The sequence below is a fragment of the Onychomys torridus genome, chromosome 16 (genome assembly GCF_903995425.1).
Source record: "Onychomys torridus chromosome 16, mOncTor1.1, whole genome shotgun sequence".
NCBI lineage: Eukaryota > Metazoa > Chordata > Mammalia > Rodentia > Cricetidae > Onychomys > Onychomys torridus.
In genome coordinates, this window is record NC_050458.1 from 45,091,548 (window position 1) to 45,117,998 (window position 26,451).

At 52.3% G+C, this 26,451-nt stretch overlaps 1 protein-coding gene and 1 long non-coding RNA gene across 6 annotated transcripts; one reads left to right on the top strand and one right to left on the bottom strand.

The window, feature by feature from the left end:
- Window positions 1-7,356: 7,356 nt before the first annotated feature.
- Cbx7 (chromobox 7) lies at window positions 7,357-25,203 on the bottom strand. Of its 5 annotated transcripts, XM_036208091.1 has the most exons (7): window positions 24,856-25,202; window positions 22,986-23,029; window positions 15,059-15,124; window positions 13,034-13,100; window positions 10,258-10,612; window positions 9,800-10,001; window positions 7,357-9,449 (listed from the first exon to the last, which is right to left on the bottom strand). In XM_036208091.1, the coding sequence occupies exons 1-6, from the start codon at window positions 24,922-24,924 to the stop codon at window positions 9,841-9,843; spliced, it is 762 nt and encodes a 253-aa protein (XP_036063984.1). In that variant the 5' UTR covers window positions 24,925-25,202; the 3' UTR covers window positions 7,357-9,449; window positions 9,800-9,840. The 5 variants fall into 5 exon arrangements, with proteins under 5 accessions (XP_036063984.1, XP_036063985.1, XP_036063987.1 ...); XM_036208092.1 differs by having other exon boundaries at window positions 7,357-9,998; window positions 24,856-25,203; XM_036208094.1 differs by having other exon boundaries at window positions 7,357-9,998; window positions 10,258-10,330.
- LOC118596954 lies at window positions 24,255-25,579 on the top strand. Its single transcript, XR_004946770.1, has 3 exons — window positions 24,255-24,313; window positions 24,458-24,556; window positions 24,656-25,579. It is a non-coding gene; the product is annotated as an uncharacterized LOC118596954 (long non-coding RNA).
- Window positions 25,580-26,451: the final 872 nt, after the last annotated feature.

The window sequence follows — 26,451 nt, forward strand, 5'->3', positions numbered from 1 at the left end:
TTGTTATGGCTGTTTCTTCTTTTACTTTGCCTTGTGGCTTACTAAATAAACTTACTCATTAAACCACAACTGTGGCTATTGGAGATCATTCTCCGGACCACACAGAACCATGAGGAAACATATACATAAAGCAGAGAGGCAATAAGCCTGGAAAAAGAGACTTGACATGCACACATAATGCAAGGAGGCAGTTTCCCACAATATACAAAGAGTACCTAAAAATCAAACAACACATGGGGGGCGCACTTGAGATACCATCCCTCCCCAGGATCGATTAGCAACAAGGTGACCATGCACACACAAACCGGTAGGCAGCCCTTACCATACCCAAGCAGCACCATCATGTTGGACTTGACCTTTCCTATCTCTGAAATTGTGGGAGGCAGATGTGTTTAAAACATCAGTGTGTGGCGAGCAGCCTATACCAGGACGCCCACAGTCACATTCAACTCAGAATGAAACTTACACCTGCAAAATGTTTCAGTTGCTGACTCTGACACTGATGTGTCTCTCTCACTTCCTACCAAGGCTGGGGGTTCCTCAGATGCCAAGTGGGTCTATTTGGCCTCTGAAAAGATCCAGAAGGGCTGGGAGTACTCCTTCTGGGTACCCCAGCTAATGAAGAAGAACTGGAGTGATAGAGCATGGGCAACCAGCTCCTGAATGCTAGAATTCAGATGGACACGTTTTGTTTTAGTTTTTGAGACAGGGTTTCTCTGTGTAACCCTGGTTGTCCTGGAACTCTCTGCAGACCAGTGTGGGATCCCACAGAGGCTTCCTAGTGAGAACTTACTCAGGTCAGAGAATCTGAGCTTGCTTTACCCAGCAGGGCTGCATAATGGGACAATTTGACCACAGGTGTGGTTACCAGGTGTTTGGAAGGGTCCTACACTTGGCTGTGCAGTGTGCTTTGATTTTGCAAGGGGGAGATCTTTTGCCTCTCCCCTTGGCATATTATAAAAGTCCCTTTTCATTAAAGGGTGAGGCTGTTGGGTATTGGCTCACACCCTCCCGAAGCTATCCTGTGTTTCTGTCTTTCTTCTTAATTCCTCTCTCCTCCACCTAAGAATCCTTCAAAAGGTGGGAGCTAGACTCCCACAGACCAGGCTGGCCTTGAACTCACAGATCCACCAGCCTCTGCCTCCTGAGTGCTGGGATAAAGGTGTGTGCCACCACCACCTGGTCTAATGTGTTGGAGACACAGAGGTCTTTGTACTCACAGAGAAGCATTAAGGGAAACCAAGAATGTTAAATGAACAAGCACCCTTTCTCATTGGAGGAGATAAAATACCTGTTTTCCCACTCAGAAGGCTGAGAGTGTGCTGGGGGATGTCTTTCTGTATGCTGTGAATATGTTGTTCCCATTGGTTAATAAATAAGCTGTTTTGGCCTATGGCAAGTCAGCTTAGAGGCAGATGGGAAATCCAAGGAGAGAGACAGGAAAGAGAAAGGCGGAGTCTGGGGAGATGCCAGCCTGCCACTCAAGGAACAACATGCCAGCAGACTGGTAAGCAATAGAACATGTGGCAAAACATAGATGAATAGAAATGGGTTAATTTAAGATATGAGCTAGCTAGCAAGAGGCCTACCATGTATCACACAGTTTGTAAATAATATTGAGCCTCTGAGTGATTATTTTATAAGCTGCTATGGGACCTCGGGGCTGGGTCAGACTGGAGAAACCTTCAGACTATAGGAATGGATTTTGTTAATGACCTGTGACCTTTTTGCTGTCTGTGGAGGCAGACATCACCTACCTTTGCTATAGAAGCAGACTTCACCTAAATTCCCCAGAATGATTATTCCAGACTCTTCCCTCCATAGACCATTACCCATCCTTAGGGGAGATGTCACACATAATTTATGGCCTGCTGACCTCCATGCTATTGGTCAGAGACCACACTAGATTCTAGGCCTTTTAGCTACAGAACCCACCCTCATGGTCACATGTACTCTCTAAAAAGGTCTCTACTTAGTCACACCTTAAGCTTTATTGTGCACCTGAAATTGGACTGATTAGATTGATTGTTACCTGGAAACCTTTGCCCAGATTGTGCTGTGTTTTCAATAAGCTCACAATGACCCATGTGATGGTGGCGCATACCTTTAATCCCAGCCCTTGGGTGCCAGAGGCAGGCAGATCTCTGTGAGTTCATAACAGCCTAGTCTACATAGGGAGTTCCAGGACAGCCATGGCAGCTACACAGAGAAGCCCTTGTGGCTGCGATCTCATTGGGCTACACCTGGCCTGGGCTCCAGAGAATAGCACCTAATCCATCTTTTGTTTAGCAGATACCCTTTGTTTCTCTTGTTGCCCTATGTGAATCTTGGCTCAGAGTCTCCCAAGGATACAAAGTCTGCAAAACTTGGTTCAGGAAACCCGGAAAACTGTGGTACCTGATGAATCGAGGTATTTGCACTTGGCATTGTCTTTGTGGGAGCTTCTTTCAGGTTGTTTTGAACATCTGGAAATCAACTGGCTAAACTGTAAATATAGGCTAAAAAATGCCCTGGGTGAAGGGAAAGTGATCCAGTGCTTAGAGACTGGATCACCTTGCAGCCTTGAAAGGCTAAATTCATTCTTAATATTTCTGAGTTTTCTTTTCACGAATTTGTGTGAACCCACACACCCGTGCCTTGACACTTCGTGACAAACCCTATCTGGAGAAACTAAACACACACACACACACACACACACACACACACACACACACACACACTGACAGTAACACCAGACTCCCTGAAATCTGATCCAGGTTGGTGGAATCCATCACACTAGGTTTTCATTCTCATCTCTTCAAGAGGTTCACTTCCTTGTCTGAACCTGCAGGGACTTTCTCACTGAAGGACGCTTTTAAGAGGGTTTTCCCCCAAACCCCCAGTCCAGGTTTTATGCAGCTTAGACTAGCTTCAAACTCACTACACACTGAGGATGTTCGTGAACTTCAAATATTCCTGCCTCTACCTCCCTGGTGCCTAGGATCACAGGTGGGCACCACTGTGCCATGTTTTATGTGGTGCTGGGGATCAAACCCGGGGCTCTGTGCATACTAGGCAAGCACTCTACCAACTGAGCTACACCTTCAGCCTTTTATTCGGTCCTCAAAACTCCAGGCAGAACCAAACCCACCATCAACGATTGACTGAGTGTTTGCTTCACATGCATGAAACCTTAGTTCCCATGCTCAGCCCCACAGACAGTACCAGGGACTCAGTCGTCAACAAAGGCCATGCCATGAGAGCCAGAGCCCTTTCTCATCCAGTTGGTTGCTTTGGAAAATGAGGTTTTCACATCATTACTTTCTTTTGTATTTTTCTAGGGTATGTTCAGCCCTGAAAGAGATGGAGGGAAGCTTGAGTACACAGCTTCTGCAAGCATGGAGCTTCCACTCTGGCAGCGAAGGCCCAGCAGATTCCTACAGGGCCTGAGAGCCTGTGGGGAAGAGGCTCTGTCTTACTTTTCTTTCTATTACCATGATAAACAGCATGACCAAAAGCAACTTGGGAGGAAAGGGCTTATTTGCTTTACACATCCTGATCACAGTACCTCAAAAAGGGAAGTTAAGGCAGGAACTTGGAGGCAGGAACAGAAGAAGCAGAGCCCATAGAGGGGTGCTACTTACTGGCATGCTCCCCATAACTTGCTCAGTCTGCTTTTTCTTTTCTTTTTCTTTTTGTTTTGTTTTGTTTGTTTGTTTTTTCAAGACTGTTTCTCTGTGTAGTTTCAGTGCCTTTCCTGGAACTCCACATTCATGTCTGTGTGAGGGTGTCAGATCCCCTGGAACTGGAGTTACAGACAATTGTGAGCTGCCATGTGGTTGCTGGGAATTGAACCCGGGTCCTCTAGAAGAGCAGCCAGTGCTCTTAACTGCTGAGCCATCTCTCTAGCCCCTGGAAAGTACTCTTTTTTGTTTGTTTGTTTTGTTTTTTGAGACAGGGTTTCTCTGTGTACCTTTGCACCTTTCCTGGATCTCACTCTGTAGCCCAGGCTGGCTTCGAACTCATAGAGATCTGCTTGGCTCTGCCTCCCGAGTGCTGTGATTAAAGGCATGTGCCACCACCGCCTGGCTGGAAAGTACCCTTTTTTTTTTTTTCTTTAAATCATTTCCACATGTGTTTCTTTCTTTCTTTCTTTTTTCTTTTTTTTAAAGATTTATTTATTATATATACAGAAGAGGGCGCCAGATCTCATTACAGATGGTTGTGAGCCACCATGTGGTTGCTGGGAATTGAACTCAGAACTTCTGGAAGAGCAGTCGGTGCTCTTAACCTCTGAGCCATCTCTCCAGCCCTGGAAAGTACTCTTAAAGGCATGTAGTACCATGTCTGACTCCTACCTGAATTTCTACCGATTTATTTATTTGTAAAACAAGGACTCACTATGTAGACCCAGCCCATATATGGGCTAGGCTCAAATTCACAATCCTCCTGATTGAGCCTTCCCAAGACGGAGACTGCAAGTGTAGATAAAGTCCAGCTTGAGACCAGCAAGGAGAACAAGTATCACAGAGGACTCTCGGGAAACACGAGGGTGGGAGATTCAGTCCCTCTCCATCTCTTGACAGTGGGTGACGGCCGACTTCAGTCCTCACCCCAGCATCTGCCCCGTGGCCCTGCCCCTGGCTCAGGTGAGCTAGACAGCGGAGGCTACGTGAGGGTTCACCATGTGTCAGAGGCAGGAACTGATGGTGGGTCCCCAATGATGCTGAGCCTCACGGAGGCCACTTGCCAGTGGAATGGCTAGTTGGTCACCATGGGACTCCTGACCCTTTAGAGCAACGGTTCTCAACCAGTGGGTCGTGACCCCTCTGGGAGTCACCTATCAGATGTCCTACATATCAGATAGTTCCATTACAATTCATAACAGTCGCAAAATTATGAAGTAGCAATGAAAATAACTTTATGGTTGGGGGTCACCACAACGTGAAGCACTGTCTTAAAGGGTCACAGCATGGGGAAGGTTGAGAACCACTGAACTAGAGTCCTTTATATCTGCTTAACACCTAGTCAGACTGCACATCACCTAGGTCCTTGCTGCCACCTACGGGTGACAGAACAGGATTTACCACACAGCCTTTCAGTAGCAGCAGTCTCCTACTTGGGGGGAAGGGGACGCTGCCATGTGGGCATGGTCGTCAGACCCGCTGCCCTGCCCGTGCCACACCCATTCAGGGCAGCCGGCCGGTGGGGACAATGAATTATACAGCCCAGAGAGGGGTGTCTGTGCAGGTGGCACCTCTGTAAGACCCAGTACACATGCCCAATGAATGCTGCCATGTCCAGGAAATGGCAAGGACCGGAAGCTTTGTAAGTCCTTTCTTGGACTTGTTGAATCTGCTCCTGCAGGGGAAAGGATCAGCGGTCCTGTTGCCAGGGAAGCAGTGTGGGGTGCTCTTCGGAAGCTGCCAGTGGGTCAACAGGAGAAACGAGCTAACACAGCGCTTACTCGAGGCTGCCAGTGGTCCCGAGGTTACTGCTTCACGTCCAGGAGAGAGAGGGGAGCTTGCTGGAAAATGGAGTTGTCCCTGGCTGTCTTACTGTTCCCATCCCTAGTGGAGACTCAGACATTATAGGAAGCAAGGCCTGGCTGATGAAGGGAAGGCAATTGGTCCCCTCCAATGAAACAGTTACCCAGTGTTCCGATTGGAAACTCAGGCATGATCTTGGTGTGTGTACACACACGTGCCCCACCCCACATTCAATCAGGGCTGAGTGTGACAATTCTCCCGCCTTCCCACATCTTCAGCATAAGCATCTTTCCTATACTGATCTCCTCAGATGAATGCACTGACAGTGGGTATGCCAGCTGAGGGGGGCGAAGCAGGGAGATGAATACCGTTCATTGCAACCTTGGGGCCAGTATGAAGGGCTTCCAAGGACCAATGGTCATCCTACCAAGAAGTTCTTTAAAAAAAAAAAAAAAAGAGCCAAGCAGTGGTGGCACACGCCTTTAATCCCAGGCAGAGGAGGCAGGCAGATCTCTGTGAGTTCGAGGCCAGCCTGGTCTACAGAGCAAGATCCAGGACAGGCTCCAAAACTACACAGAGAAACTTTGTCACAAAAGACAAAACAAACAAAAAGTTGAGTCTCTTTTGTTGTATTTTCAAGGGCCACTTCTTTGGAGAGTCCCAAAGAGTGAGCTTACTGTGGGTTTCAGCTGGGTAGAACAGGAATGGCCATCACACCTCCAGTGGCTTTCTTGACATCACCTCTGACCTTGGCTGTGGATGGTATGTAGAAGGCCCCTTTGCAGGTGTCAAATGACAGCAGATATCACTTTCTAGTCCAGATTCAATACAGGTGGGTGGTTAGGGAGGTGGACGAGCACATGTAGGGTCAGCCACCCAGTGAGGGGCTTCCCTCCCACCCCATTCTCAGGACTGGGCAATGCAGTGTCCATCTCAGATAGTCTTATTTCACAACTGACCCTAGTGACCACAGTGGTGGCTATCCATTCTCCCATTCATTCAAACCTCACTTTGCTCCCGAGTCACCCCTAAAACACTATCTTCTCACAGAACATCCTATTCTCAAGCCCAGCTTTGGGGATCCCTCAGAATACCCCCAAATCTACTTCTTTTCCCTGTCTCCTTACAGATGGGGTCCAAACAATTACCCAAATGTTCCAATCTCTCCCTACCATGTCCCTTATTGTGGCCACTGCTTTCTTCTGCCCAGACAACTGCATCAGTCTGACTTTCCTCCAGGTTCCTGTCCAGCTCCGCTCTTCAAGCCAGTGAGGAACCGAAGCACAGGTGTACTCAGACTCACCCACCAGCTTTGTGCACTGCCTGCTTGTCTAGGGTTATGAGGTGTGCAGAGCCTGTGTGAACATGAGTTAGCCTCACAGTAGACCTGGGTTCTCTAACCTGTGACTGCAGAGGACCAGCTTGTTGACTCAAAGTTCTAGAACAAGATACTCTGGGGAAAATGCAGAACAAAGCCCACAGAAGCAGGCCCCATCTCTGATGACACTGCAGGGGCCCTGCACACTGACACACCAGTCTCATTTCTGACGCCAGCTGATTTTTACTGGTGGTCTAGGGAGTTCAGAAGAGTGAATGATTTGTCCCAGATCACGAACTATAGTTGGGAGACCTAGAGACCAACCTAGGCTGTAGTCTTGGTGTGGGGAGTTGGTTGTCACTCAGCTATGACACCATCAAAAGAAATAATCAGGCCAGGCGGTGGTGGCGCACGCCTTTAATCCCAGCACTTGGGAGGCAGAGCCAGGCAGATCTCTGTGAGTTCGAGGCCAGCCTGGGCTACAGAGTGAGTTCCAGGAAAGGTGCAAAGCTACACTGAGAAACCCTGTCTCCAAAAACAAAACAAACAAACAAAAAATCAGACACATAGTAATTTTTAAATCATTTTAATGTATTTTTAATAATTTTTGCCTCATCCACCAGACAAATCATCTAAATAAATAGATGCTATACAGTCTCTTACCCATCAGTACAAAAATAAAACCGCACTCTGCACCCGCTGATTCTCCCAGCACACATCCCCCAGGGTAAGGCCTGTGCCCCATCCCAATCCCTCCCAATACATTCATGTAGTCTGAACAAAGCTCGGAGCTCATTCTGTGCAAAGGAAGCGGTCTTGTGCTGAGACCTGGTGGCCAGGTCTGGTCCGCCACTTAAAGCAAAAAAAACTATACCACCTCACTGACACTGAGCTCCTTCCCCAGTGGGCAGGAGGTGGGAGGAACTTGGCAATGAGATCACCATCTTACCAGATGATAACCACACAGCCCGAATGGGCTCAACTGTGGCACTTCAAGTGCCCACACCAAAGGTTGAGGCACATCTTCACCCCAACCTCTACATTCAAATGGGTGGGGCCAAGGGAAAGATAGGCAGGTGGCTACCACTCCTCACTCAAGTACTGGCCTTGTAGGGGTTAGTGTGTGTAGGGGCACTGTCCACTTGGATAGCTTCAGGTGGGAGAAGCCTGTATCCACTCAAAGTCTGCAGCCATTCTCCCCAGGGAGCCAGCCCACAGCAGTCCAGAGGCACATGGCTGCCCTGAGGGAGGGATTCCCCAGCCTAGGCCACAATCTCCCCAAGCTGGTGAGTTTCATAAAGGGCCACATGAGAGAAAAGGACACTGCCTGCTGCTAAAGACAGAAGACAGCTGCCGGAAAAGCCTCTTCTCCCCACTGGAGCCTCATGATCCAAGGTGCACAGGCATTTAGTCTCATGCCCCTAGGGATGGGGAGCATGACACCCACAGGATGCTGTCCCCAGTATTGTGGGCCAGCAAATGCAGCTGCAAAGAAAAGCTGTAGCCACCCACCCTGACATTCTCTAGATTCAGGTTCCAGGACAGAGGTGAAGCAGGTCACCCACAGGAGACTGCCCCCAATGGAAGCACTGAGTTAATCCTGGACAACTGAGAAGTGAGGAGGAGGGGGGAGACCCGGGACTTGAGAAGTCTGAGGACAGAATCCCAGACAGACATAGGGTGCAGGCTCTTTGGTTTGGGAATGGGAGGATCTAGGAGTGAGTTACCCCAGCCATGTTCATGCAAACTCTGCTGGCCTCCTAAAGACACCGAAGATTGGGGGCTGCTGGGACGCAGCCACACAGGTTCCGATGGTGGCAGGGGGGAGAGAGCAATGTAACTATGACAAGGGAGTTGCCCTCCTCAGGGAGGAGAGTGTCAGCCAATAGGACACCTGTGCAAACCAGCAAACTGCTCCCTCACCAGGAGCACAGGCTTGTGTGCAGCCTGACTCACCATGTATCACAGTCCAATCCCCACGGGGTGGGAGGGGTCATCCCTAGCTGTGTCATTCAGGTTGGGTGGGGAGGGAACACAGAAGACAAGGACTGCCCTGAGAAAGTGGGGACTGCCCATACCCACTGGCATCCATGGATGCCCAGATCAGGTGAACTATAGGGGAGTGGGGAGGGGGGGGTTGGAAGGGCTGAAAAGTCACCTGAGTCAGAAAGAACATGAACTCCTTCCTGTGGGAGGAAGAAGGGGCCAGGTCTACAACCCTGTGTGGAAGCATCTGCAGCTGGCACACCTGGAGCCCGGTTCTATCTGTGGTTGGGAGATCAGATGCCGTCAGGCCCAGGGTGGGCCCAAGCTGTCTGATCCTGTCCCAGACAGCTGCTGTCCCACGTCATATGTGCAAGGTAGAGTGACGGTGCCGTGGCAGGTTCATTTGTGCTCCCAATTAGGCCATGTTCACCTGATCAGTTTCTAAAGGTGTGCAAGGTCCATGGGGACAGGTCTATAAACAAGGGGCAGGTGTGAACACACACACAGGCAGTGTGTACACACCGGGGTGGCTGGATGTGTTCATGGGCATCTCTACACAGGCCAGTGATGAGGGGACAGCACATTCAGAGGAGGCTTGGTAGGCAGCCTCTTCTCTGGTCCAGGCCACACCCTTTGTCCTGCTCCTGCTCCTGGTGGCCAAAGCCAGCCTCCATGTCCTACCACACAGGGGGAGTGGAAAGTTCATAGTAAAGACCTGAGCCAAGGAACAGAGAGGAAACACCACAGAAAGCTGGGCTGGACCTCCTGGGCTCCTCCACCGCCTAGGACCAGCCTCTGTAAGATAATGACAGAGACGTGCCTGGCAGGAGAGCCCATCCCCATCTGCCCTGGAGATGAGAACCAGACAACACTGGCCTTCCCTCCCTGTCCCAGAGGCCCCTTTGTAAACAACCCTCATGGGGCAAGGGCAGGGTGGTGGGGTCGGTCCTCCCCATGCTTCTGCCTTTTTTTCCTTAAATAAAACCTTTGTCGTGCTCCCAGCCCCTCCTGTTCTGGAATTCCTCACCCAAGCCCCAAGGAACACAGTTTCAGAAGGAAAGCCGCTGTTCACAGCTTCCCACTCCGGTCTCGGAAGAAGCCCTCGGCAGCCTGAGCCTCACGGAAGGTGACGGTGACGGAGTTGGCGGTGATGTCAGTCACGGTCACTTCACTTGAGGGGAGCGTGGGTGTCCAGGGAGGGGGCCCATTGGCCAGGTCTGCTTCTGCTGCTGCCGCGGGACATGGGACAAAGACACAGATGAGGCACAGGCTGGCACGAAGTGGCCAATTAGCAGTAGTGGTAGCATGCAGCCCATCCCCCAGTGGATGCTGAGGAGGCTACACGTGCACCTGCCCGGCTAGACAGGATGGGCCGGGGTCAGGCCCAAATCAGTCCTCACTGTTCCACAGCTGCATAGTCTCCAGCCCCACTGGACGAAGGTCAGGGACCTTTCAGGGTCTGAGGTCTCAGGATGACCATCTTACCCTCCTCCTCTGGGGGCTGCTCCACAGGCTCCCAGTCGCTGGCGGCCTGCAGGACATCTGGGGCTGGTGGCTCCTGCAGGGAGAGCTCCCGTCGATGGCTGTGACTCTCCAGGTGGGACCCGCTGCGTGGCGGGAACTTCTTGCGTGAGAGCCGCAGGTACTTGTGGGCCTTGCGCGGCTTGCGGAGTGGGAAGGGCAGGGTGGGCACCAAGGGGCCCTTGTCCACCAGCTCGGCTGCCCCCGCCTTGACCACCCCCTCGGAGCTCCCGCTGCCGAGTGGGCACGTCAGAGAGAAGCAGAGCTCCTCCTTGCCCTTGGCTTTGTGGGAGCTCCGCAGGTCCATGCTGTACAGCCGCTGCAGGGGCAAGCCGGGGCGCGGGTCAGCCCGCCTCCCACTGCGGCTCCTCTGCTCATGCTGTAACTCCCTCAGGGGACCCAGGTCTCATCTGCTCCACCTGCACCCCTGTCCATGGGCCCTCACCGGCCCAGCCCCACACCCGCTGAGTTCAGTCATCCCTCTTGGCCCCAGCATGGGCCTTGTCTCTCTCTCCAGGGCTGAGGGTCAGGGATGTAGGGCTTATTCCTTTGACCCACAGCAGGGCAGCACACAAGTGTACTGAAAACTAACCCACAGGGGTAGGGGCACAGCTCAGTGGGGCACAGCACTTGCCTACCACGTGCAAGGTCCTGAATTCGATATCGAGTGCTATTCAAAGTTTAAAAAAAAACAACAAAAAAACTCAAGCCAGGTGGTGGTGGCGCACGCCTGTAATCCCAGCACTCGGGAGGCAGACAGCACTCGGGAGGCAGAGCCAGGTGGATCTCTGTGAGTTCGAGGCCAGCCTGGGCTACAGAGCTAGTCCAGGACAGGCTCCAAAGCTACAGAGAAACCCTGTCTTTGAAAAAAAAAAAAAATCGATTTCTGAAGTAGACACATTGAGGAGGCTTTTTGCCTTTTAGAGAGGAGTCTGCCTCCCAAGGAGCCTTGAAAGCTGAAACGGGCTCTTCAGGGAGATGGCGGAGGCAAAGCCCAGGCTGTAGAAACAGCTCCCACCTGCTCTTTGCAGGCAACCGCCCTGGGCCCTCTCTAGGGGCTGGGTCTCTGCTGCCAACTCAACCTCGGTGAAGCAGAGCGGGATGGCACACACACACCCCTAACTCTAGAATGGGGAGTCTGTCCTCCCAACTTTGAGTAAAGTTTGCACAGCTCAAAAAAAAAGAAAAAGAAAAAGAAAAATCCCTAGATCAAGACCAAAGAAAATCCCATATTACTCTGGGACAGCATCTTCTGCCATACGCCACCAGAGGCCAAGAGTTCCCAGGACAAGTGGCCATCAATGGGGCCATGAGGTCGCAAACCCTCACGGTGGAGCCCCACACTCCACCCTGCCTACTGACCATCATGCACATTCGGGATGGGTCATTGGCAGGGTGAGAAGGCTGCCGCAGAGGACCTCAAGGCTTGCCCTGAAGCCAGCCCTCAGGAGACTTCAGGGTTTCACAAGCCCTCTCATGGCAAGATCCTTTGGTCTGCTACCTCAGCCTGCCATCTCCAGTCAGAGCTGGAGTCTACCCTGCTGTCTGATCCCAGGCAAAGCCCAGGCCTCACTGAACTGTCAGTCCTTCATCAAAGTGAGACACAGACGCCAGCCTGTGTCCATCAGCACTGCCTTCCGGACCTCTGCAGAGTGTGACTTCAGGGAAGGCCACAAACACACTGTGGTGTCTTCCTTGGTCTTTGATCACCTACTTGACTGAGGACACCCACACAAGAGGACCTGCCAACCTCCAGCACCGCTTCACTGGCACACGAAACATCCAGAAAGGACCTGAGGCGCTCCACAACCAGCTGAGGCAGCAACACCACCTTCTGGACTCACAGAGGCCACATAACACAACAGCAGTTCCATTTTCAAGTTGCTGTGCTGGGGTACTTTGTCACCCAGCAGCAGATGACTGATTCAACTACCCTGCTGATATAGAGAGGGAACGTGTCCACTTACAATGTGTGCTGGGTGCATGTCTAGTAAAGGTCACTGTCCTTCCTGCCGCCAGTTTATGACAAACCCCATGGGTCATCTCCACCTAAATAAAGGTGAGCCATCCTGTCCACTAAAGAGACCCTGAGGTAATCCAGCACCAGGAGTGGTTAAACATGTACGAACCAAATGCCCAGATGGGCCTTATAAAATCAAGAACACAAACTTTCATCCACCCCCTTACAGGTGAGAAAACACTCAGACCTGCCCAGAATCACTGAAGTGTGGCTTCTATGCCAAGACTTAAGGCATCCTGAGCATGAGCAGAAACCTCTGTAACGCAGGACAACACAGGCTTCAGGGTCTTCTTCCCATCCAAAGAGCACACGGATCTACAAGGCTGCTGTTCCAAGGTCATGTTCAGAATGCTAAGGGTGTCTGGTTCTTGGATTTTGCGATCTTAGCCTGCCATGTTTCCTCAGCACTAAGATCCTCGGTTAATTTGTGTTTAAGATTTGAGCAACAGAAAGGCTTATTCACAACATTCCAAGTCCTCAAAGACTGGCTACATGTCTACCCTCAGCCCACCAGAGTCCCCAACCCAGGCTGACTTCCCTGGCTCCAGCTCCACAGGTGGCCTTTAACCGACCCCTTCTACTGAAGTGGACCCACTGAGTGTCAGTGCACTGGGTGGTGCTGGGTAGGGTGAGGAGATAGGCTCCAGGGCCGGTGCACATGCAGGTGCGGGCAGGCAGGGTCGGGCAGGGTCGGAGGGAAGGCTCAGAGACAGTGGTTACCTGCAACAGAAGCCGCTTGGGTTTCGGACCTCTCTTCCTATACCCTGACGCTCGGTCTCTCTCCTCCCTGGGAGTACGAAGAAGGAGGCAAAGGAAAAGGAAACACTGGTGACATCTAAGTGAAGCACCACCACCCCTCCCCCATCGTGCGCCTGGGTTGGGGACATAGGCCATCTCACATCCTCCCCATTGCTCTATGGGCCGTAACAGTGGGGTCGCCATTCAACTTCCAGGGCTTAGCCTTTACTCTGAAAACATACAGGTCCTTGCTACTCTCCAGGGCCACACAGGGTCTTCGGCCTATGCTACTGGGGACCCCATAAGAATGGGGCTCTGCTGTCCACTCTCACTCAGCAAGAACCAGCTGGCCTTCAGTGTCATGGGGCACTAAGTATTACAGCAAGGGGAGGTCGACCCAGCCATCCTATTTGGGATCTACTGGAATCTGCAGAGAAAGGGTCCTGCCTCAGCTAACTGGCTGGGGGAGAAGAAAGAGTGCCCTGCAGGGTGCCCTCCTTACAAAACCACCCTCAACCCATATGACACAGCTCGAGATTCCGCACGGGCAGTGCCAAAGACACGGGGACACTGTATCCTCTTACTCCGCCTCTGTTCCCTCCACTCATTCTCCTGCACCCCACCACAGAGACTCAGAGACAACAGAGAGGTGTGGCCGGGAGCTCGCTCATTCTCCACTAAGGCTGGGTGACCTTAGGTGACCTCCTCATCTGGGCTCGCCAAAAACCAGTCTTCCCCAAATGTCGGAAGCTGGTCTTCTTGGTGGGAGCTACCACGCCCCTGCCAGGCAATGATCTCTGTTTGAGGAATGGGCACCTGGCCTTGACCCTTCCCACTTCCTCTGCCACAATCTAAGATAGTCCACACACCTGGGCGTAGTGGCACTTGTCTGTACTTCCAGCACTTGGGAGGTAGAGGCAAGAGGACTGTTTCAAGTATAAGGCCAGCCAGGGCTATACAGTGAGTTCCTATATAGGACTACAGAGTGAGACCCTGTCCCAGAAAACCAAGACAGTCCACAAGATCCTCTCAGTGACACAACCCTGTAGACCAGCGAAATCCCCAACCCACCTCAACCTTCTTAGCACTGCGTCCCTTTAATGCGGTTCCTCGTGTTGCCCTGACCCACCACCATAAAATGATTTTCGTTGCTACTTCATAACTGTCATTTTGTTACTGTTACAAATCATAATGTAAATATCTGTGTTTTCCTGATGGGCTTAGGTGACCCCTATAAAAGCGTTGTAAAAAGGTTCCCAAAGGGGTCATGACCCACAGGTTGGGAACCACTGTTTTAGACCAAGATCTCACCCAGAAGCAGAGAGAAAGTATGGGACAGGAACACCATCATAATGAGTTAAGAGCAATGGTGAAGGGCTGGAGAAAGGACTCAATAGTTAAGAACACTGGCTGCTCTTGTAGAAAACTCAGATTTGCCGGGGGTGGTGGGGGTGGTGCACTCCTTTAATCCCAACATTTGGGAGGGGCAGGAGGATCTCAGTGAGTTTGAGGCCAGCCTGGTCTACAGAGCGAGATCCAGGACAGGCACCAAAGCTACACAGAGAAACCCTGTCTCAAAAAACCAGAAACAACAACAAAAAAATCAGTTTTGAGAATTAGACACATTAGCACACCCTATGTCCAGAAAGTAGGAGAAAGAAGGTGGTGGATCAGCCCCAAGTCGAGGTAGGCCAGGGCTACAGGGCGTATGGAGACTGTCTAAAAGCAAGCATGGGGTGGGGGACATGATGGTGTCATTCCCACATGGGCTACATCTGTCAGTGCTTCTGAATGAATCCTCAGCCTGGGACTAGGAAGCCACGGAAGGGCAAAAGCTGCCAGATAGGGAGACACCAACAGGTCTTAGGTGCCCACCACCTTTCCCTGCCACACACCCCCTAACCCACCCTGCCCGAAAAGACTTTGCCCAGGGCTAAGCCACTGGCAGGCTTCCTGAGACATCTTGGAACTGGCCCCAGTCCAGGCCAGAACAGGCAGGGCCCTTACTTCTCCTCGTAGGCCATGACAAGGCGGGGGTCCAAGATGTGCTCCTCTGGCTCCCATGTGCTGTACCTGGGGAGAAGAACGAAAGGTCTGAGCTGCGTGGCCACCATGGGTGTCACGGAGGCTGCAGCTGTGCTGTGGCAGCCCACAGCCTAGCCTTGGCCTGTGAGGTATGAGAGCCCTAGCCTAGACTGTAGTGGGTAGCCATTCCAGCCTTGGCCTGGGAGTTCCAACCCCCATTGAGGCTTCGGTAATGGTCACACCCACAAGGCGGGGCTGAGAGAGGATGCTGAAGACTGAGGATCCAGATTCAAGGGATCTCTTTGGTGCCTGGACCCTGGACGCTGGAGGTAGATGGAGCAGAGTTCTCCAGAGAACACCGCCGGACTTGGCCATACCTTTTCAAGATCCTACAACCTATCCCTTCATTTGTAAGTTACCCCACAAAATAAGCCTCCCTTTTAACTTCGTGGAGTGGCCTTGATAATGTCACCAATACTAGGCCTTTGGGAGGTGTGTGATGTCACACAGTGATCAGACTCCTACTACAGACTCCAGTTAGTTCCCGAGGCCTAAGGACGCCTCTGTTCCTCATCCCACAGCCTGCCTGCCAGGGGCTCTGGGGCTAGCCTATCTGGGTTCAAATTCCAGCTCTGACTCTAGCTACTGTGTAACCTTGAGCTACAAATTCAGCAGCCCGGTGCTTCCACGTCCTTCTCTCAAGTACTCAAGTACTGACAAAAGATCTCAGGGTTGTTCACAGCAGAGAAAGGGTTTTGATATTTGTGTTTTTTATGTTGCTTGGTCCCCCCACCCCAGACATCAAGCAAGGCCTGCAGCCCCTTCTCCGTGAGCCTCACCCATAACAGGTGTCTGCTAAACATCTAGTGATAACAGGTATCTTTTTTTGTTGTTTTGTTTTTTTTTGTTTTTTTGTTTTTTGAGACAGGGTTTCTCTGTAGCTTTGGAGCCTGTCCTGAAACTTGCTTTGTAGACTAGGCTGGCCTCGAACTCACAGAGATCCACCTGCCTCTGCCTCCCGAGTGCTGGGATTACAGGCATTCGCCACCACCGCCCAGCGACAGGCATCTTAAAAGAACAAAAATAAATACAATTCTAAAGCAGTAAGTGGGAATACAAGTACAAAATCTTTTTTTGTTTATTTGTTTTTGACACAGGGTATCTGGGGTTGGGGATTTAGCTCAGTGGTAGAGTGCTTGCCTAGCAAGCACAAGGCCCTGGGTTCAGTCCTCAGCTGGGGGGGGGGGGGGGGACGACCCTGTCTCGAGAAACCAGAAAAAAAAAAAAAGAATTTTATACATGTTGGGTGGTGGTGGTATACTCCTTCAATCCCAGCACTCAGGAGGTGGAGGCAGGTTGATCTCTGGCAAGGCTAGCCTAGTCTACAAGGCAAGTTCCAAGACAGCCAGGGCTGCCAATGGTATAATAGAGGCATAAATGGTAAGTAACCAACCGCTTCTGAATTGATTTGAGGCCAACTCCACAAGAAAGAATTTACGTCTGGGGCTGTAAACTTGATTAAAAGCCATGGAGGGGAAATCATAGTTCCTAGGAAGGAACCTATCTGTTGTTTTGCTAAAGGGACGTGCTATCAAACTGCCTTCTAAGTGTTCATACCCATAGATCTGTGCTGTTTTCAATCTTAGAGAAGCTGCTTTTTGCAGTGGGCAGAATTAATGCAGACTCAATGGTCAGTGTGAAGCAGGGCGGTGGTGGTGCACGCCTTTAATCCCAGCACTCGGAAGGCAGAGCCAGGTGGATCTCTGTGAGTTCAAGGCCAGCCTGGTCTACAGTGTGAGTTCCAGGACAACCAGGGCTTTTACAAGGAGAAATGTTGTCGAATAGAATATTTGTTTAACTATGTAAAGATGTGCTGCTGTGTCACCTTGCCTGCCTAAGGCGCCTAACTGGTCTAACAAAGAGCTGAACGGCCAATAGCTAGGCAGAGGAGGGATAGGCGGGGTTTGTGGGCAGAGAGAAAGGGGAGTCAGCAGGCCAACCAACCAGCCAGCCTGCCAGCCACGGAGGAAGCAGGGAAGCAGGATGGACAGTACGTAGATGAGGGAAACAGGCCTTGGGGCAGCACACAGATTAATAGAAATGGGTTAAGTTATAAAACCTAGCCTAAGCTAAAGGCTGAGCATTCATATTTAATAGTAAGTCTCTGTGTCATGGTTTGGGGGCTGACAGTCTAAGAAAGCCTGCTACAGAGAAACCCTGTCTTGAAAAACCCAAACAGGGGTTGGGGATTTAGCTCAGTGGTAGAGTGCTTGCCTAGCAAGCGCAAGGCCCTGGGTTCGATCCTCAGCTCTGGAAAACAAAAATAAATAAATAAAAAGGGAAAACAAAACGTAACAAAACACAAAGGTCAAAATGCTGAGCATGAGTTAAATTTTGAGCGTTCAGCCCTGAACAGCACGTCTGTATTAGTCCTCTCCACAAACCTCAGGAAACATCACAGAAGAGCAAGCAGAAAGCAGAATGTACCGGCCAGAGGTTGAGGAGTGGTGTAAGACGCTGTCCTAGACACAACATGGCCACCACACTCCTGAAGTCACCGGACCTGAGGCTATTTGCACAAATGGAGCCTGTCAGCATTCCAGTATAGATGAAGGGGGAAGCACACAAAACTATACCCCTAGCCGAGGAACCACTGCAAGTCCATAGTTGCTAGGAAGGAAGTCATCTTCAGAGGTGTGGCTACTGGTAAGACACTTATGACCCAGTAAATAACCCCATATCCATACATTAGCAAGAGATCACAATTAGACTCAGTGACTACAAATACACACACACACACACACACACACACACACACACACACACACACACACACAGAGGCACACATTGGCAAGAATGGTTCCAGTAAAAGGAGATGAAGGGAAATGGGTGCACATCTTTAATCCCAGCACTCCCAAGGCAAAGGCAGGATTTCTGAGTTCGAGTACAGCCTGGTCTACAGAGTGAGTTCCAGAACAGCCAAGGTTACACAGAGAAACCCTGTCTTGGCGAACAAAAGAAAACAAACAAACAAACCAAAAAGGAGGGAAATGGACTTAATTAGGACTGGAAAGATAGCTCAGCAGTTAAAAGCACTTACTGGTCTTGCAGAGAGGACCTGAGTCAGTTCCCAGCACCCTCACAGTGGCTCACAAACACCTGTAACTCCAGTTCTAAGGGACATCTTCCTCTGGCCTCTGAGGCACTCAGGTGGGGCACATACATACTTGCAAGCAAAAACATTCATGTGCATAATTTTTAAAATTAAGTCTTTTATATTTAGAATATTAAATTATAGGAGCTGGAGAGATGGCTCAGAGGTTAAGAGCACTGGCTGCTCTTCCAGAGGTCCTGAGTTCAATTCCCAGCACCCACATGGTGGCTCACAACCATCTATATTGAGATTTGGTGCCCTCTTCTGGCATGTAGGTATATATGCCAGAATACTATATACATAACAAATAAACGAATGAAGATATTAAATTATACACATATGAATTTATCAAATAAAGTAATGATAATATACCTATGAAGTATATGTAAATAAACAAACTATATACACATACACATATATGTGTATATGTGTGCTTTGCTTTTTTGTTTTGGTATTTGGTGTTTTTTGTTTTTTGTTTTTTTTTGAGACAGGGTTTCTCTGTATAGCCTGTCCTGAACTCCCTCTGTGACCAAGCTGGCCTACAACTCAAGAAATCCGCCTTCCAAATGCTGGGATTAAAGGCCTGCACCACCATGTCCAGTGCTATATAATTTCTACCCCGGAGCTGAGGACCGAACCCAGGGCCTTGCGCTTGCTAGGCAAGCGCTCTACCACTGAGCTAAATCCCCAACCCCCAGTGCTATATAATTTTTAAGAAAATAAAACAAGGCCATGTTCTGTGATTTAGGCCAACGTCCTCCTAGAGAAAGCAGACATCTGGGTGGGAGGGCTCATCAGCAGGGAGAAAGGAGGCAGAGACACCCTAGGAGCTAAAACTGTTCTCTTAATTCTCAGGGACAGTGGACCATGCAGACGGGCAAGCTGTCCTGGTACAGAACTTTCTTCCTTCCTCCTTGTTACTCAGCTGACACGTGGGATCCTGGGCTGCCTCTCGGGTTTCAGCAGTGAGTATCACCAGCCCCCACCCCCGCGTGCATTCTTCTCCTGGTCCAGCAGCCATCTCCCAACCATCCATCCCGGCCCAACTGGCCCTTGCTAAGGAGGACCAATGCAACTATGGACACACAACTCAGCCCCAGGTGTTCCAGGAAAGTTGCGGAGTTGCCCCCGACCAGGGCAGGTGGAACGCATGCCTTCAGCCCAACAAAGGGTGAGCCAGTCTGCCCACTGTACCCTCCCTGCCTGCTCAGCATCCCTTACTGCTGCAGCTACTATGTGATTCCTGGTAAGTCTCTACCCTTCTCTGCACCCCAATTCCCTCATCTAAAGAACAACTGCCCCCACTGACTGTCGTGAGTACACCAGTCTACTCTGAGGAATCCCCCATAATCTTTCACCACGGCAGGTTCCTAAATAATCACTCCAGTTTACAGATGAAAAAACAGAGGCATAGAGATTAAGCAATTTGCCTAAAGTCACCTCCTTGGGCTCCCCACAAGCTGGAGCATCCCTGGGGGAGGATCACTGCCTGTATCTAGGCCCTCTTAGCCCTACAAGCTGTGAAAGCACAGAAAAGGGCGGCCAGAGTCCTAGAACCAAGTCCCAAGGCAGAGAGAGGGAGCAGCAGGAGGGCCGGTCACCCCGAGGCAAAGTGAAACAGCAGGGGCTTGCAGAGGGTCCAAAACTGGCCGCAAAGTGCCGCTGCAAACATCTGGTGCACGTAGAGAGCCGCGCTCACGCACACACGCACAGGGTGAGGGTGGGAGCCCGGATCACTGGAAACCTATCTGGGCGGGGCTCGCCTGCCCGCTGGAGATAAACACGACCACGTGACCGTGGCCCCGCCTCCCTGCCCGGTAAACAAGCCCCGCCAGGGCACCCGGCCCCTTCTCTGCAGTCCCCCGCGAGCCGGGGGTCAGGCGATTGGGGTGGGGCGCAGCACCCCAAGCAAAACAGGTCACCGGGCCCCAGCCTGCCGTTCCGGGGGGGGGGGGGGGGAAGGGGCCTGCTGAGCTGTGCGCGAAACTGGGCGAGCCGGGCCACGCGGAGCCGGGCCAGCGGCAGCTCCATGACTCCAGTTTCAACCGCCCCAACCGTGAGCCTCATTCTAAACTGAGTCTCCCTGTAATCCCTTCGCCTTGGGTTGTGTGGAAGATTCCATGTGTTAAGCCACATGACGCACATAGTTGAGTGTGACACATCATAAAATCCAAGAAGCGTTCATGAAACCAGCTTTAGAAGCCTGGAGCGTCAGGCATGGCTGCCAGGGATAAAACCAGGCTTCTGGGCCTAGGGAGGAAGGAGGAGGCACCCTGCTCTGTACCTGGCTGCCAGGGTGCATTAGTGACTCCTAGTGGCTTCATGACACACGAGGAAATGGAGGCACAGCCAATTTAAGAGTTTTGCCTTGAGTCATAGCTTGTCCATCAACCAAAGTTCAGGGGGAGGCATGATAGTCTAACATTAGAAAGGCTAACAGCAAGACACGCCAGGGACCCTTTCGTGGTGCAGACCATGTATTTATTCCAGGGGTTAGGTCAGAATCGCAAATGAGGGTTCTCCTCTATCTTTGAGGTGGGTGATGCCTGGCTCATACTTGGGGCTCTCATACTGGCAGCTTGGTAAATGACGTCATTACCGAAGCTCCAAGGAGCAGTCTTTCTGAAAAGATGGAGCTATGTGCATGGGGAGAAAGAAAGATGGGGAGCTGCAGGGTGCTGGGCAGGCAGGCAGGAAAAATGCAGTACCCAAGGGTCTCTATGACCAACAGAGCACCTGGAGCAACACCCTCTGCCTGATGTCGAAGAAGATCCAAGAGTTCCCCTCTACCACATCCACTGGGAAGGGGAGGCTGTTGTTTGCTTTTTTGTGTGTGTGTATTTTTGAGACAGGGTTTCTCTGTGTAGCTTTGCGCCTGTCCTGGAACTCACTTGGTAGCCCAGGCTGGCCTCTAACTCACAGAGATCTGCTTGGCTCTGCCTCCCGAGTGCTGGGATTAATGGTGTGTGTCACCACCGCCCGGCTTGTTGTTTGCTTTTTGCTGGGGAGGAAATGGGCAGGAACAAAATGGCTCTGCAGTGGCCTGTCACAATTACTAATAAGTAGTTCCCTACTTAGCCCTGAGGAGAGTAGCTACAAAAATGGGAGAATCTCACCCTGGCCCAAGACTCCCAGGCCAGACAACACCCACTCCTCACACTTTCTCAGCCTCTGTTCCAAGTCAGTTTTCTGAAAACCAGCTGGCCCTGACCCACACGGGCAGCAGGCATCATATGAAACGGGAATTAGGTGGGGGTTAGCAGTTATGTTCCTGTAATGACCTCCTCTCTCTGAGCCTCAGTTTCTCCATCTGAAAAGACTATATATTATTCTAAGGAAACTTTAAGCTCCTATTTGGAAAAACAGCCTAAAGGTTCTGAGAGGCTTTGGGGGTTCAGTATTATTATTATACCAGCAAGTACCCAATAGGCAGCCAGGCCTGAAATCTAAAAGCAAAGGGAGAAGGCATCACCCTCAGGTGATCTAGTCAATGGCTTTGGAAAGAAACAGATCTCTCAAAGCCCTAGCTCTCCTCCTGTCAGGGAAGCTGTCGATGTGGTCAACTGCAGCTGGACGTGGACAGCAAACTGAGGGCTGTTTCCCTTTTCCCTAACTCCCTTCCTCTTTGCCCAGGCCAGATGACCACTAATGACCAGTGGAAGGCCATCTGGGAAAGGAAGATGGGTTGGAAAGGGTAGACAAATGTGTCATCAGCACACCACCATTGCCTGTGGTCCACTCCGAACCAATGCCCAGGCCTTTCACCTTGCCAGGCTAAGCAGCCTGTAAGAGATTCGAAGTCCTGAACCCACTTTGTAGAGGAGGAAGCTGGGGCACTTAGGGACTGACATCCCCTCTTCCCACCATCCCTCCATGATACCCCAGGACCCAATCACAGGTCAGCCCTCTCCTTCCACCTCCACACCTTCCAATACGCCCCCTGTCCCCACACACACAAGAAGAAAGTTCCAGGGCTTTCAGAGCCATCAGGAAAGCAGAGGGGGTTTCCAGAAGCCAGTCTCTAGGAGGCAGGGCAGAGCATTCACAGACCAATAAGAGGTCCTACATCTAACTTGTTCCCAACCCCAACAACTCTTTGCTGGGAGATGACTGATCAGTGAGACAGTTCCTCATCAGGCTTCAACACCAGAGGTCCACCAGCTGTACCAGGTATTGTATCTAACTCTCTACCCCACAACACCAGGAAAGAATACAAGGAAGACACAGAGGAGAGGCCTGAAAATGGTCAGGCCTAGTTCAAGTCCCAGTACTGCCTCCCCTTACTGAGTGACCTAAGTCAAGTTGCTTAACCATCTCTCACTGTTTCCTCTCCTGAAAATCTCAGAAGCACACCTACTTAAAAAGGACGCCGGGTAAGTTACTCTGTAGACAAAAGAGTGCCATCCAGATGCAAGATGACCCAGGCGAGGCCCCTCTCCACACTGACGGCACTGAGGACTGGAGAGCCACTGCCCAAGGTTCCTGTCTCACTAGCACTGTGCCTGCTCCACACGGGGACCTCTTCACTTGGCCAGCAGCCATGGAGGAAGCCAAGGTGCTGGGCCTTAACTCCCATGGCCAGAAGGGGGGGGGGCAGGATGAGGGGACAAGCAGAACACCCCCTAGCAGAGGGGAACTGAGGCCTAGAAAAGCTAGAGATTCAGTTAGAGCTTGCTGCTCAGTCCCAAAAGCAACAGGAGCTGAAGCCAGCGTGGGGAGGGGAGGACAGGCAGGGGACACACACAGGAGCCTTACTTGGGGGGCCATCCTTTCCACTTCACCAGATACTCCACTTTGCCCTGTGGAGAGAAAAAAAAAAGAGACAGTGAGGTACACACACCCTACAACCACTTGCAGGACAGTAGAGGCCAAGGGACCCTCCGCAGCAGTACAGTATGACCCATCTATGAGCCGAAAGGCTCTCTGCCAGATCCTCTCAACCCAGAGATGCTGCCCCAAACTCTGGCTACCACATGACCATCCCACAGCCCTCCCTACTGCAGCACGGGAGGTGCATCTGCTCCCAAACATCGCTGGGCTCCAAGATAGGGGCTCATGTCACAGAGGGAAACTGAGACCACGTGGAAGCATGGATGCATAGCAGTGCACAGTGGCTGAAGTCCCAAGCCGAGACCAGAATTCCTCACCTTCAGAACGAAAGCTCCTGGAGACCTTACTGGAAAGCTCTGGGAGGGAAAAGGACCCCCTTGAAAGGCAGGCAGCCCTCCACGTGTTAGAAAGTGGAGTCTTAAGGAAAGGAGGGTCTTTGAGGGTCCAGCCCAGCCCCATTCACCAAGTGAAGCACCTCCAAGTGAAGGCGAGCCTCGAGGTTAATTTGTAGTACCTTGCTAAAGCTTTCCTCCCTAGCACCACACAGTGGACAGTTGTTTATGAAAAGCACCTAGTCCGCCAGAGGCATCTGTAGGTACTTACTCATTCATCCTGCCTGCATCTGTGTCCCTCGCCAGAATGCTAGTTCTAAGAAAGGGAGCCTCGGGCTCAGAGCGGTACCTGGAACACACTGCGGGCCTCAGTATAGGTTTGGAGTGCTGAGCTGATCGAACCAAGTGGTCCCTCTCTGACCTACCCCTGTGCCCTGTTGGAGGTGATGGTGGCTATATCCGCTTCAGTCTAGTACTCTGGGAAGGCAGGGACAGGAGGTAGCTCAAACCAGACAGCCATAGCCCCAAACCACCCACTCTGGGTCCACCCAAACCCCTGCTGAGGCTCCCCCAGCAGGTGCTCCCCGGCCTGCACTTGAATCAAGCGGGAGAATGAGGCTGCCAGGAGCTTCTCAAGGAGTTGCAGGGAGAAAAGGGAAGGGAATCTTTAGTAGATCCAAGGGAAGAACTTTTTTCCATGCATACACCCCGATCCAAGTTCACTGTGGGATGAGGCCCTCAGCAAGCACGTGCACACTTGAGGTCTGGACCGGAAACTCCGGGCTGAGGTGTGTGGTCCTGAGCGCGGCAGGTCCGCCTCCTTAAATCTCAGGGGTAGGAGTGGAAGGCCTTGGCAGAGGGGGGAGGAGCTTCGAGGATGCCCCAACAACAGTGGCCCAGGCTGCGGAGCGGCCCCGGCTGGTTGGTGGGGGAGGGGAAGATTGGGGGAAGAGAAGAAAGGTGTGCCCTGGAGGGGGGGGGGGGTTTGGGGATCGGGAAGGTCAAAGTCCAACAGGAAAACTTCAGAGACCAGAGATGTTTTTTTTTTTTTTTTTTCTCCCAAAGCTCTGCTGCCAACTTCAAAGGGCTTGGTGCTGAAAATCCAGAGGACCGAGTTCGAGACTCACTTTGACTCACAACACACTATCAAGTTGCTTCCTCAACGTGAGCTTTTTAAGCCCTCCTCGAAAACGGAGGGAGGGTAAAGGGAACGGGGCGGAATGGAGCCGACAATCTCCAGTCCGGTCCACCTCTCCATCCCAGACGGCCTCAGATGCACCAGCATCTCAGGGCAACAACTTTAACTCGACCGGCCCTCCGCGGCGGCGGGCAAAGTGAGGAGCGGGCTGGGAGGCGGTGCCCCCCCCGCACTACTCTCCGCTCGGCCCGACTTGGAGGGGGCGGTGCTGGGGAGCAGGAGGCGACCTCGCCGCGTCGCGGGAGCCGCCCCCGAGCAGCCTCACCTTCCGCACGCGCTTCTTCCGGATGCTCTCCACCGCAAACACCTGCTCGCCTATGGCTGACAGCTCCATGCGGGGCGGCGGGCGACGGGCCGGGGGCCGGGCCGGGCCGGGCCGGGTCGGGGGTGGAGCTGCGGGGCCGCGGCTGCTGCGCGCGATGCTCGGGGCGGCGGGGACCCCTTCAGGCTCGGCCGGGCGCGCACGCGCACGCGCGCACACCCCCTAGCGCTCCCTCACGCCGCCGCCGACGTTCCATTTTTGAACCTGCGCAACGTTTTCCTCCGCGCCAGCGGGGCGGGCGGACGGGCGGGCGGACGGGCGGACGGGCAGGCGGGCGCGAGCGCGCGCGCGCGCGCGCGCGGGGAGGAGGGGGGCGGGCCTCTGAGAGCGCCCAGCGGGTCAGCCCCGCCCCCTCGCGGCCGGGACCCCGCCCCTTTCCCTGGCCCCGCCCCTTTCCCTACCCCGGCCTGCTAGCCAAGTAGGGAGGCTGGCGGCGCGTCGGATGCTCCCGGCTTACTTGGAGCCCGGGGTTTGAGCGTAACGAGGTGCGGTGCGCCCCATCTCTCTCTTCCGCTTCTGAGCTGGACGTGATCGTTCCCCCAACTCCTCCCCGTGACTCGGAAGGTCCGAAACGGTGTGGCCCCGAAGCCGAGAGCAGCAGGCCTGTGATCTCAACACTTGGGCAGCTGAGGCAGGAGGATCAGGAAGAGTTCATGGCCAGCCTGAACTACATAAGACCCCGTCTCAAATAAACTAATTAAAACAAGGACTGGAGAGAGGGCGTTGTGTTTAAGAGCAATTGCTGCTCTTTAAAAGGAGCTGGGTTCGGTTCCCAACACACACATTATGGTTCACAAACGTAGTTCCAGGGAGTTCAATGCTATCCTCGGATCTACGCGGCAGGCACGTGGGCAAGCAGGCAACCACGCGCACACATAAACGATTCAAAAAAAAAAAAATCTTAGGGCTGAAGATAATGGCTCACATCTTTAACCCATGTGTTCGAGGCTAGCCTGGTCTACACAGTGAATTCCAGGACAGCCAGGGCTATGTAGAGAGAGACCCTTTGTCAAAAAATCAAATAAAAATGAAATTTTAAAGTGGTGTCGGGTCGAGTTATGCAGATAGGAAACAGGCTGCATAAACCGGTCTTTTGCTTCCCCTTCCCACAAAGGAGACCAGGCCGGGCGGGGACCTTGGCGCGGCAGGAGGGGGCGGACAGCTAAGGTTTCCCATCCGGAGCGCGTAGTCCAGGCTAGGCAGTTACAGCTGATCTCAGGTGGAGACGCTTTATTTTGCTGGCAGCAGAGCCCGCCACAGGCTAGACTCCAGTGGTCTCCACCTCCTCGGTTTCCTGCACTTTTGGCGCAGCTAAGTGTGGAACGAAGGAACGAACTCCTAATCCCCGACGCAGCCCCAAGCCTTTCCCTACAATGGCGATCCAGTCGGAGTCGCCCCCACTCCGCCCGCTTCCTCCTCTTTCCGGCCTCTCTGACCTCCAGGAGGTGACTCAGGGCCGCTCCTCAGCATCACCACCCCCACAACCCGGATTCTTAACAACCTCCTCTCGCTGCGCCCCCCTCCCCCAGCCCTGTGACC

Excerpts from the sequence above, each read along its gene's own strand:
- Cbx7 (XM_036208091.1), bottom strand. The coding sequence starts at position 24,924 with ATGGAGCTGTCAGCCATAGGCGAGCAGGTGTTTGCGGTGGAGAGCATC. Across the intron at positions 23,030-24,855 it reads GGAAGAAGCGCGTGCGGAAG|GGCAAAGTGGAGTATCTGGT; the intron begins GTGAGGCTGCTC and ends TTCTCTCCACAG. Across the intron at positions 13,101-15,058 it reads GTCATGGCCTACGAGGAGAA|GGAGGAGAGAGACCGAGCGT; the intron begins GTAAGGGCCCTG and ends TCGTACTCCCAG.